The sequence below is a fragment of the Eimeria tenella genome, genomic scaffold (genome assembly GCF_000499545.2).
Source record: "Eimeria tenella Houghton genomic scaffold, Eth_scaff313, whole genome shotgun sequence".
NCBI classification, from domain to species: domain Eukaryota; phylum Apicomplexa; class Conoidasida; order Eucoccidiorida; family Eimeriidae; genus Eimeria; species Eimeria tenella.
In genome coordinates this window covers 1-10,677 of record NW_013544289.1, presented here as the reverse complement: position 1 = coordinate 10,677, position 10,677 = coordinate 1, and the positions used below count along the sequence as shown (strand labels likewise).

At 60.3% G+C, this 10,677-nt stretch overlaps 2 protein-coding genes across 2 annotated transcripts; one reads left to right on the top strand and one right to left on the bottom strand.

Annotated features, from left to right (window-relative positions):
• Positions 1–45: 45 nt before the first annotated feature.
• On the top strand, positions 46–9,576 carry ETH_00024210 (uncharacterized protein; the record flags this gene model as incomplete). Its single annotated transcript, XM_013379444.1, has 3 exons — positions 46–6,244; positions 6,351–9,055; positions 9,151–9,576. The coding sequence occupies 3 exons, from the start codon at positions 46–48 to the stop codon at positions 9,574–9,576; spliced, it is 9,330 nt and encodes a 3,109-aa protein (XP_013234898.1).
• Positions 9,577–9,828: 252 nt separating this feature from the next.
• On the bottom strand, positions 9,829–10,542 carry ETH_00024205 (uncharacterized protein; the record flags this gene model as incomplete). The annotated part of the gene is made up of 2 exons (XM_013379443.1): positions 9,829–10,147; positions 10,508–10,542. 2 exons carry the CDS (start codon positions 10,540–10,542, stop codon positions 9,829–9,831), a joined length of 354 nt encoding a protein of 117 aa, XP_013234897.1.
• Positions 10,543–10,677: the final 135 nt, after the last annotated feature.

Below are 10,677 nucleotides of genomic sequence, written 5' to 3'. Positions count from 1 at the left end.
CACCAAAATAAGGCTCTGGCAGCAGCAGCAGCAGCAGCAGCAGCAATGGGATATCTGCCCGTTGCTGCTGCTGGGGAGGGTGCAGCAGCAGCAGCTGCTGCCCAGCTTGCATGCACTTGCCTGCGGCGTCTGTACACCTCAGCGGGCGTAAGCCTTCATCAGGCCTCACCAGTTAGTGGGCAAGCAGCAGCAACAGCAGCAGCAGCAACAGCAGCAGCAGCAACAGCAACAGCAGCAACAGCAACAGCAGCAGCAGCAACAGCAGGGACAGCAGCGGTTGCAGTGGCTGATGATGACGCTGCTGCTGCTGCTGTTTCATACACAGAAGGGGCTGCTGAGTTTCAAGTATCTCCCGTGCTGCTGCGTCTGTCTCCTTGGAAGCTGCAGCTGCTGCTGCAGACTATAGCTGGGGTAAGAGACATGGCTGCTGCTGCTGGTGCTATTGGCACTGCAGCTGCTGCTTCCGTGCCCATGGAAAAAGAGACTGGTGCTGCTGCTGCACCAGAAGGAGCAGCAGCAAAGGCCGCAGCAACAGCAAATACAGCAACAGCTGCGAAGCCCGCAGACTGGCAGCTGCTTCCTTTCAAACTCCCGCTGCAGCAGCCTGGCTCAGCAGCAGCAGCAGCAGCAGCAGCAGCAACACCACCACCACCAACAGCAGCAACGGGAGAAAGTCACGGGAGGTCTGGCTGCGCCTGCCTCCAGCTGCGCGTTGCTGCAGTGCCCAGCAATTTCTGCAGTGACGAGGAAGCAGAGGCGGCTGCTGCTGCTGCTGCACTCGACTGCATGCATGCAGTCTTCCGTAGCCTTCCTGCAGCAGCAGCTACTGCAGCAGCAGCAGCTGAGCAGCAGGAGCCGCAGGAGCTTGTTCAGGTGCTCCTCTGCCTGCCCAGACCAGCCTGTCTGGTGGCTGCTGCAGTGCAGGCCGACCCCAACGACTCTCAGGAGCTCGAGCAGCAGCAGCAGCAACAGCAGCAGCAGCAGCAGCAGCAGCAGGGATGGGCAGTGCAGCGTGTAGAGGCGTACGACGAGCTGCAGCGGAGATTTCGTGGGGCCCATTTTGGCCGCCCAAGGCGGAGCAGCAGCAATTTGCTTGCGCGGCGCTTCAGGGTCACCTTGCAGCACCCACCGCAGCAGCAGCAGCAGCAGCAACAGCAGCAGCAGCAGCAGCAGCAACTGCTGCTGCTGGCTGCCTTCCCAGTGCTGCCCGCTCCGCTGCGGCAGTGGAGGGTGTCGCTACAGTGCAACGGTTTCTGTGCTACTTTGGCGCATGCAGCAGCAGCAGCAGCAGCAGCAGCGCCTGCAGCAGCTGCTGCAGCAGGGCTGTATCCGTTTGACGCTTTGGGTCTCGAGGCCCCTGCAATGGAAGCAGCAGCAGAGTCTTTGCACCTGTCGCTGCAGCATGTGGCTCCTGTAGCTGCAGCCGAAAGTGCTGCTGCTGCTGCTGCCCCTGCTGCTGCTGCTGGTCTTGCTGCTGCAGGGGGCATCGCTTTGCTGCTGAACCTGCAGCAGCTAAGGGCCCGTGTGCAGCACCCCTCTACTCTGCAGCCGCTGCAGTTGCTGCACTGCCCTGCAGTCACTGTGCACGCAGCAGTAGCAGCAGCAGCAGAAACTGCAGCAGCAGCAGCAGCAGGGCTCGTTTCTCTTGTTCCTGCGCTCTCCAAGCTAGAGCCAGGTGGTGCTGCAGTGGGGTTGCTGCTGCAGCAGCAGCTGACTGTACACCTGGATGCGCTGCGTTTGTGGCGCGCTGTAGCAGCAGCAGAAGCAGTTGCTGCTACGTTTGCCAAAGGAGACGTCCTGCCGCAGCAGCAGGAGCAGCAGCAACAGCAGCACCAGCAGCAGGAAGCCCATCCTGAAACAGCAACACTGCAGCAAGTGCCCCCCCACGTGCCTTTATTGCTGACGAATCTGCTGCCTGTGCCTCTGCTGCTGCAGCAGGGGGCCTTTGGCGGCTCCCTGCTGCTGCCTCCAGGTGCATCAAAAGCAGCTTTCTGGTGTGTCCCTCCAGTTTACCCCAGCAGCAGCAGCAGCAGCAGCAAGGAAAGAATGTCGCTGCGGTTCGCTCTCGCTTGCGGTGGCGGCTGGTCGGCTCCTGTATTTCCTGCTGCTGCGGCTGCTGCTGCTGCGTCTTCTGCTGGTGCTGCTGCTGTGCGCTGGGAGCCACTGCTGCTGCCAGCAGCCTCAGGGACCTCTTGTGTTGTCTTGTTGCCGAGATGTGGCAGCACCAACAGCAGCAGCAGCAGCAGCAGCAGCTGCAGAGTGAGCTACAGAGTGTGGTTTGGGGTTTGCAGCCGCACGCCGCTGCAAGTCTGCTGCTTCATCTGTCCTCCGCTGCTGCTGCAGCAGGAGCAGCTAATGCTGCCACTGCTATTTCGCACTCATATAGGCGAACAGCAGCAGCAGCATGCGGAACGGCAGCAGCAGCAACAGCAGCAGCAGCATGGTGACTTTGGCCTATGCTTCCGGAGAGAAGTACCATCATTACACATGCTGCTGAGGGTGCTGCTGCCGAAACAACAGCAGGAGCAGCTGCTGCTACCGCTGCAGCAAGGCCAAAGCGCGCTGCAGCAGGGAGAGGGCTCAACAGGTGCATGTGACCAGCAGCAGCATCAGCAGCAGCAGCAACAAATGCAGCACAAATTAGGTTCCATTTACACTACCAGTGCTCGCGATAACAGCACGCAGCTGCAGCAGGTGCTGCTACAGCAGCAGCAGCAGACGCAGAAACAGCAGCAGCATGCAGAACAGCAGCAACAGCAGCAAGAACAACAGGACTTCGACTGGGCAGCAACAGCAGCAGCTGTGGGTCAGCTGGGCCCGTCTGCTGCTGCTGCTGCTGCAATCCTGCCACCTGCTGCTGCTCCCTTGTCTGTGTCCTTGTCTATTCATTCTCGCCATGCAGCAGCAGCAGCAGCAGCAGCAGCTCCTGTTTTTCCTGGCAGCTTCGGGGGCCTCACAGGGCCCCTGCTGCTGCTGCAGGCAGCTAACGGGCAGCAGCAGCAGCATCCGAGACGGCAGCAGAGCTTCCTGCGGTGGCTGCAGCAACAACCAGGGCAGCAGCAGCAGAAGCAGCAGTTTCGGGCAGGTTTTGTTATGCTTCCTTCGGCGCCCCCTGAGGAGCCGCAGCAGCAACACGACCAGCAGCAGCAACTGCAACTGCAACGGCAACAGCAGCTGCAGCAACAGCAGCAGCAAGAACAGGAGCAGAGCATTGCTTGCGTCTTCTGCTACGCTGGCAGTGTGGACGTCGACAGCTTTGATTGCAGCAGCAGCAGCAGCGGCAGCAGGGGCCCGCTGATGCTGCGGATGCGCCCGGCCCTGTGTGTGAGCAACAAAACCAGCAGCAGCTTGCTGCTGCAGCTGCAGGGGACATCGTCGAGGGACATCAAAGAGCTGCTGCTGCACCCCTCTTCTGCTCTGCAGGTGCCGTTGCTGCTGCTGCTGCTGCTGCAGATGATGGTGCTTCAGCTGCAGCAGTTGTGCTGCTGCTACGGCTTCCAGTGTTGTTTCCGTTGGAATGTCTGCTGCAACGTTATCTTATTCTTCTGTCTGCTTGACATGCTAAGCTTGGCTCAGTATTGCTGCTGCTGCTGCTGCTGCTGCTGCTTCAACCTCCCCGTTGCTACCGCTGCCGCAGCTCCTAAGCGAAGGTGCAGCAACTATTCTGCGGTGTGTGTGCAGCTTATCGACGCTTCTGTGCCTCAGTTGTTGGCTGCAGCAGTTCACATAGTAGGTCCTGCTGCGGAAGCAGCAGCAGCAGCAGCAGCAGAACAGCAGCAGCAGAGTCCTGCCATGGACAATCTGCTGTTGTCGCTGCAGTCCATCCCACTTGCGGAGACAGCCGCAGGTGCTTCTGCAGCTGCTGGTGCCTCGCCGTCTGCTGAAGCAGCAGCAGAAAAGAGCAACAACAAATCAGCTGCGTTTTCCGCTGCTGCAGCAGAAGCTTTTGTCTGCGGGTGGACGGCTCTAGCTCTCACAAAGCAGCAGCAGCAGCAGCACATTGGTAGCAGCAACAGCATAAGCAGCAGCCGAAGTGATAATAGCCCCGTATTGAGTGGCTCAGTGCCTTCTGAGCAGCAGCAGCAGCAGCAAGAGGAGCTGCAACGGCAGCAGCAACAGCAACAGCAGCAGCAGCACCAGCAGCAGCTAGCTATGGAGGGCTGCAGCACGAGCACTTCGGATGGCAGCAAAACCAGTCTGAGCCCTGCAGCTGCTACAACAGAAGCAGCAACAGAAAAACAAAGCCAGCACCAGAAACATAGTAGGCAGCAGCAGCAGCAGCAGCAGCAGCAGCAGCAACCGGTGACAGGGTCTCTGCTGGTGCATGCACGGCGTTGGGGCCCTTCGCAGCGCGTGCTGCAGCTTCAGGTACATCCTGCATGCGTGGCCAGCAGCAGCTGCCCGATAGAAGTGTTTATAAAGGACCCTTATGGAGCTGTTGCTGCGCTTCCTGCAGCAAGCAGCAGCAGCAGCAGCAGCAGCGGGGGTGCAGCGGCAGCAACAACCGATCTGTCGGGCATCTGCTGTCTCAGCCAGCAGCAGAACGCGCCTTTCGTAGCATACGTAGGGGTGCGTAACAGTAGCAGCAGCAGCAGCAGCAGCAGCAGCAACTGTACCTGCATTTGCTGGAGCGAGTCGCTGCAGCAAGTGGCTCTCAACAAGACAGTCCGGGTTTGCATTCCGCTGGTTTGTGGCTGCAGCAGCAGCAGCAGCAGCAACCGCAGCAGCAGCGACAGCAGCAACCGCAGAAATGACGGAGGAGCAGCAGGACAGTACGCCGTGCTGCTGCTGAGCCTCAGCAGGCGCGGCCTTGAAGGTTCCTGCTGCTGCTGCAGCAGCGCAGCAGCGCAGCAGCTGCTGCTGCACATTTCCCCGCCATTGCAGGTGCGGAATCAGCTGCCGTTTGAGGTGTATGTACACCTGGGAATCGCTGCTGCTGACAGCTTCGGCAGCTACCAGCGAATCCGCCCGCAGCAGCAGCAGGCTGCTGCAGCGGCCTGCTGCTGCCTGGAGCCGGCAGCAGCAGCAGCGCTGCATGCGCTTGCTGCTGCTGCTTGCGGGAATCAGGGGCGGCTTCCTCAGTCTCTCCTCGCGCTGCCGCAGCTGGCGACACAGCAGCAGCAGCTGCTGCTGCTGCAGCAGCAGCACAGGCAGGAGCAATCAAAGAAAACAGCAGCGCGAGGCCTCGAAGATGTTCAGAGGCTGTTTCCGCCATTGCTGCTTAGGATAGCTGATGCTGCGCATTGGCAGCAGCAGCAGCAGCAGCAGCAGCAGCCGCAGGAGCAGCAGCAGCCGCAGGAGCAGCAGCAGCAGCAACTTAGAGCAATCATGTGGACAGACAGCATCGCGCTGCTGCTGCGCAGTGATGTGTCCTTCGGGGGGCTGCCTTCTGAGAAGCAGCAGCAGCAGCAAAAGCAGCAGCAGCAGCAGCAGCAACAGCAGCAGCAGTGGCGTGGTGGAGGGTCAGCTGCGAACGTTCTGCTGCCGCTGGTGGATCCTCGGACGCCGCCACTGCCGCAGCAGCCGCAGCAGCAGCAGCAGCTAAGTGCAGCAGCAGCGTGCAGCCTGGGTCTGCTGCCGCCGTTGCTGCTGAGGCTGCTGCATGTCTCCTACGGGCTGCATGCAGGCGGCTGCCTCTGCATCTCTTTGTCTCTCTGTGCTTCTCCGCCGCTGCTGCTGCTGAACAGAACACCTTTTACTCTTGCTGTTGCCCGCAGCAGCAACAGCAGCAGCGGCAGCAGGCTGCTGCCGCAGCGAGTCTCCGCCTTCTCCGCTGCCCACATCTCTACGGGGCAAAAGCGCCCGTTTGCTGTCTTTGCTGCTGCTGCTGCTGAAGCCGACGCAGCAGCAACAGCAGCAGCAGCAAGTGATGACAGCAGTCCCGCGGACTCCGCGTTTGCCGCTGATGAGGAGAAAGCAGAGCAGCAGCTGGAAGAGCAGCGGCAGCAGCAGCAGCAGCAACAGCAGCTGCAGCAAGCAGCAGCTGCTTCCCCGAGCGTCAGGTCAATTGCCAGTGCCCATCAGCCCCAAGCTTCCCCGTCTTCGTACCGGCAGCAGCAGCAGCAGCAGCAGCAGCAAAGCTCGCGGCCGCTTTTCTTAGACCGCGACCCTCTACTGCTGCGTGCACTCTCTAAGCATGCAATTTGCAGCAGCAGCAGCAGCAGCGCAGCAGCAGCAGCAGCAGCATTTCCAAGGAATGAGGTGTATGTGCAGCTCTGCGCCCTCGACAACGAGGAAACAGACGGTGAGCAGAAGCTCTGCTGCGGTTACATTGTTAGGGTATAGGGTTTAGGGTTTAGGGTTTAGGGTTTAAAGGCAACGCTGTGCTGCCACTGCACTGTCTTTTGCAGGCATCTCCCCCAGCCTGCTGCCCCTCAGCAACAGCAGCAGCAGCAGCAGGCTGCGGGGCCAGTGGTCTGAGCCGCTGCTGCTGCAGCAGCAAGGGGAAGTTGTTTCGCGCTTCTTGGTGCCTCGTGTGCCGCGACAGTTTGCTGCTGAATATGCAGCAGCAGCAGCTGCTGCTGCTGCTGCGCCTGCTGCTGCTGCTGATGCTTCTGGCAACGGGGCGCGCGCAGCTTCTGCAGAAGCAGCTGCCAGCCCTACCCCGTGGGCGCTGTTGTTCCCGTCGCGTGCTGCTGCTGCTGCTGCTGCTGCTGCAGAGCCCATAGGTGGCTGCATGGTGGTGCGTCTGAGCAGCAGCAGCAGCAGCAGCTGTAGCAGTTGCTGCTCCCTACTCACTGTTGACTTCGTGCCGTTCTGCAGCTCCCTTGTCTGGGAAGCCATGTCTACAGCAGCTGCGACAGCTACTGCTGCTGAAGCAGCAGCAGCTGCTGCTGCTTGCCCGGAAGCAGCAGCAGCAGCTGCCGCTGAAGCAGCAGAGCGGTTGACACGACTGTGCGTCCCTTGCCCAATGAAACAGGTAGAGTTCCTGCTGCAGCAGCGGCAGGCAGCAGCAGCAGCAGCTGCTGCTGCTGCTGCTGCCGCACCAAGTGGCACCCCGCTGGGTGCGATTCTTACAGCAGCAGCAACAGCAGCAGAAGCAGCGTCATCTGATATGGCGGCAGCAAAGGCCGAAGTTATTTCAGGCCACCCCGATAATCGCAGCAGCAACAGCAGCAACAGCAACAGCAGCAGCAGCAGCAGCAGCAAGCAGTGGGTGCAACGGTTCACTTTTGAAGTGGCTGTTGAGAAGCTCCTCATGTCCCTCTCCTCCCCAGACACTGCAGCAGCTGCTGCTGTTGCCAGCAGCAACAGCACAGCAGGGTCTCTGGTCGCTGCTGCTGCTGCAGGAGCTGCTGCAGCAGCAGATATAGAATGCACAGAAACTGCAGTTTTGCACTGCAGGCGCATTCGCTACATATTTAGCAGCAGCAACAGCAGCAGCAGCCGCAGCAACGGCATGCTGCAGCTCGTTACGGAGCGTCTCCAAGAGCACTCGCTGCTCTTTGACTCGGCGTCGCTCTGCAGCAGCAGCAGCAGCAACAGCAGCAGCAGCAGCGTGAAGCAATGGCTCTGCTTGCCAGCGGTGTGTTGCCTTGTTCGTTCGGTCAGCAGCAAGGCAGAGTTGCCTCCCGGTGTTGCTGCTGCTGCTGCTGCTACAGTTACGGAGTCGCTGCAGGAACCGCAGCAGCAGCAGCAGCAGCAGCAGCATCCGCAGCATGAGCAGCAGCGGCAGCAGCAGCAGCAAGTCTTCCCCCCATGGATGGGTCCGGAGGCGCTGCTACCAGATCTGCCTTCGCTGCCGCTGCTTTCGCTGGAGGCAGCAGAAACGCCTCAGAAGGAGCAGCAGCAGCAGCAGCAACAGCAGCAGCACCAGCAGCAGCAGAAGGGCTATGTTGTTAGTGTTCGCGTTGACGAGCAGCTGCTTCGATGGGGAGTGAGTTTGGCTGCTGCTGTTTCTGCGCTGCGCCCCCTGTTCCAACAGCAGCAGCAGCAGGACGCGGCGGCGTACTCAGCAGCAGCAGCAGCAGCTGCTGCTGCTGCTGCTGCAGAGCCTCCCGCAGCGTGGGGCGGAGAGCTGCTGCGGGCCTGCAGCATCGAAGAGCTGTACATTTCTAGCTGCCCTTTTGCAGTGTCTGTGGAGCTGGGGGGTGCTGCTGCTCTTGCTGCTGTTTCTTGCTGCAGCGTGCACTTCCCGCTGCTGCTGCTGCGGCGGCTGCACTCCCCGCTGCTGCTGCTGCAGCGGGAGCTGCTGGCCCACTATGCTGCGCTGCTGCTGCTGCAAACCCCCAAAATTCTTGCTTCAGCAAAAGCCCTGGGAAGCCTGCGGGCTTCACTGCAGCACATGGCAGCAGCAGCGCGTGCGGTGTACGTACACCCCACGTCTGTGGGCGCTGCTGCTGCTGCTGCTGCTCATGCTGCTGCTGCTGCTCTGGTCCCCCTGGGCTCGCTGGCGTCGGCGCTGCGCCACATTTTGCCTGCGTTCCCGCTGAAGGAGCTGCTGCAGCAGCAGCAGCAGCAGCAGCAGGTCATGACCACCGCAGCAAAAGCCCTTATTGGCGCAGCAGCGCTGCCGTTGCATGCGCTGCTTGCTGCTGTCTCCACTGTCTCTGCTGCATGCACCCCACAGCTGCTTGACGCAATTGAGCAGCAGCAGCACCCCTTCGGCTGCAGCGCCTGCGCGGGTCTTCTGCAGCAGCAGCAGCAGCAGCAGCAACTGCAGCTGCAGCACCCCAGCGAAGCAGCAAGGGGAATGCTTCAGCCCGACCGCGTCGAGGCGCTGCTGCAACAGCAGATACAGCGACAGCTGCAGCGAATCCGCTGCAGCAACAACAGCAGCAGCAGCAGCAGCAGCAGCATCGCAGGTCACCAAGTCGTGCTTCTGCAAAATGCGCTCGGCAGCAGCGACAGCAGCAGCAGCAGCAGCAGCAGCAGCAGCAGCAGCACAATTTGGCGGCTCCCTGCTGCAGTCGACGCCTCGCTCGGTTATTGGGAGAGCCGCTGCTGGCTTCTGCTGCTGCAGCGCAGCAGCAGCAGCAGCAGCAGCGAAGAGGCACAGCAGCAGCAGCTGAAGTGGCAGCTGCATGCAGCAGCACTTGGCGTAACAGTCTCCGAGGTGCGTTTCGGTTTGCTGCTACAAACTCAGGCCTCATAAGGGTTTAGGGTTTAGGGTTTGATGGAATTGAGGGTTTAGATTTGCGTTTGCTGCAGCTTCTTGTGGCCTACGTTTGCCCCCCTGCAATCTGTGGGGCCGTGCTGCCAGAAGATGGGGCGGAGACTTTTGCTGCTGCTGCTGCTGCTGCCGCAGCATCAGCTGCAGCAAACGGCTCTGCGCTCGGCAGCAGCAGCAGCAACGGCGAGGTCGCGCTGCAGCTGCAGCAGCAGCAGCAGCCAATGCTGCTCAAGGTTGAGAGGATGCCGCTGGGCGAGGTTTCGCTTGCTGCTGCTGCTGCTGCTGCTTACTGCTTCAGCAGCAGCAGCAGACGCAGACGCGTCATGATGCCGCCGCCAGAGGCCCAAGCAGCGGCAGCAGCAGCAGCAGCACTGCAGCAGCAGCAACCAGGAAGCTTTATGTACTCTCTTGTGTCTCTCGAAGCCAAAAGCGCCGCGTCGCGTCTTTGGGTCTTTATTGCGTAAGCTAGGGTTTAGGGTTTAGGGCTTCCAGCTAAACTCGAGGGTTTGACACGGCTCAGGGCGAGGGTTTAGGGTGTAGGGTTTGGGCCTTGAGTGTGGCGCGCAGGGACGCTGAGAGGCTACAGGAGATCCTCTGGGTGTACGGCAGCTGCAGCGCAAACCCTAAACCCTAAACCCTCGCTAGCAGCTCGGCTACTCAGGCTCTGCGAATAAACTGTCAAAACCTAGGGTTTAGGGTTTGGCAGTTTTAAATTGTCACACGGGACTAGCGAGGAGGGGCTCTGCTTCGGATGCCTCGCTGCTGTCTCCCTGCTGCTGCTGTTGCTGCTGTTGCTGCTGCTGCTGCTGCTGCTGTAGCCGCTGCAGTGGGAGCAGCTGTGGACAGTCTGCTGCAGCTTCTGCAGCAATTTCTTCCGGCATGAGTCTAGGGTTGAACCCCCACTCTTGCTCGTGCTGCTGCTGCTGCTGCTGCTGCTTGTGGGGCGCGCTAGCAGCAGCAGCAACACAAAAGGCTCTCCCCTCAGCCTCCAGCTGCTGCACGTACTGCTGCCTTGGGAAGCTGATGGAAGTTGCCCTGCAGACGCAGCAAACCCTAAACCCTAAACCCTAAAATGTGTTTGCCCCACACAAACTCTGGCTCTTCATTTCCGGTTTCTGTACATCTTTCTACTAGGGCTGCGAAACTCAAACCCTAAACCCTAAACCCTAGCCAGACCTTAATTGTTCAGCCTCTTTGGCGGATTAGGGTTTAGGGCTTGCTGGAGCTTCAGTTTAGGGATTTCGGAGGTCTAGGGTTCAGGGTTTGTAGTGCGTGAGTGAAGGGTTTAGGGTTTGGCCCTTCAGCTGCGAGGGTTAAGGGCTTCGCAGGGTTTAGGGCGTGTGCAGCTCGCTGCGCCCGAGGCTCAGGGTTTAGGGTTTAGGGTTTAGGGTTTACCCGAAGGGGTTGTTGATTCTCTGGGCGGAGTCCATGATGCCGTGGTAGAAAGTTGGCAGCACAATTAAAAACATTAAATGCATGCAAAGTCCTTGAGCTGCTTCCCAGATGTGGGGTCTGAGAGCTGGTGGCAGCAGGCGGCTGGCGTGGGGTCCTGCTGCTGCTGCTGC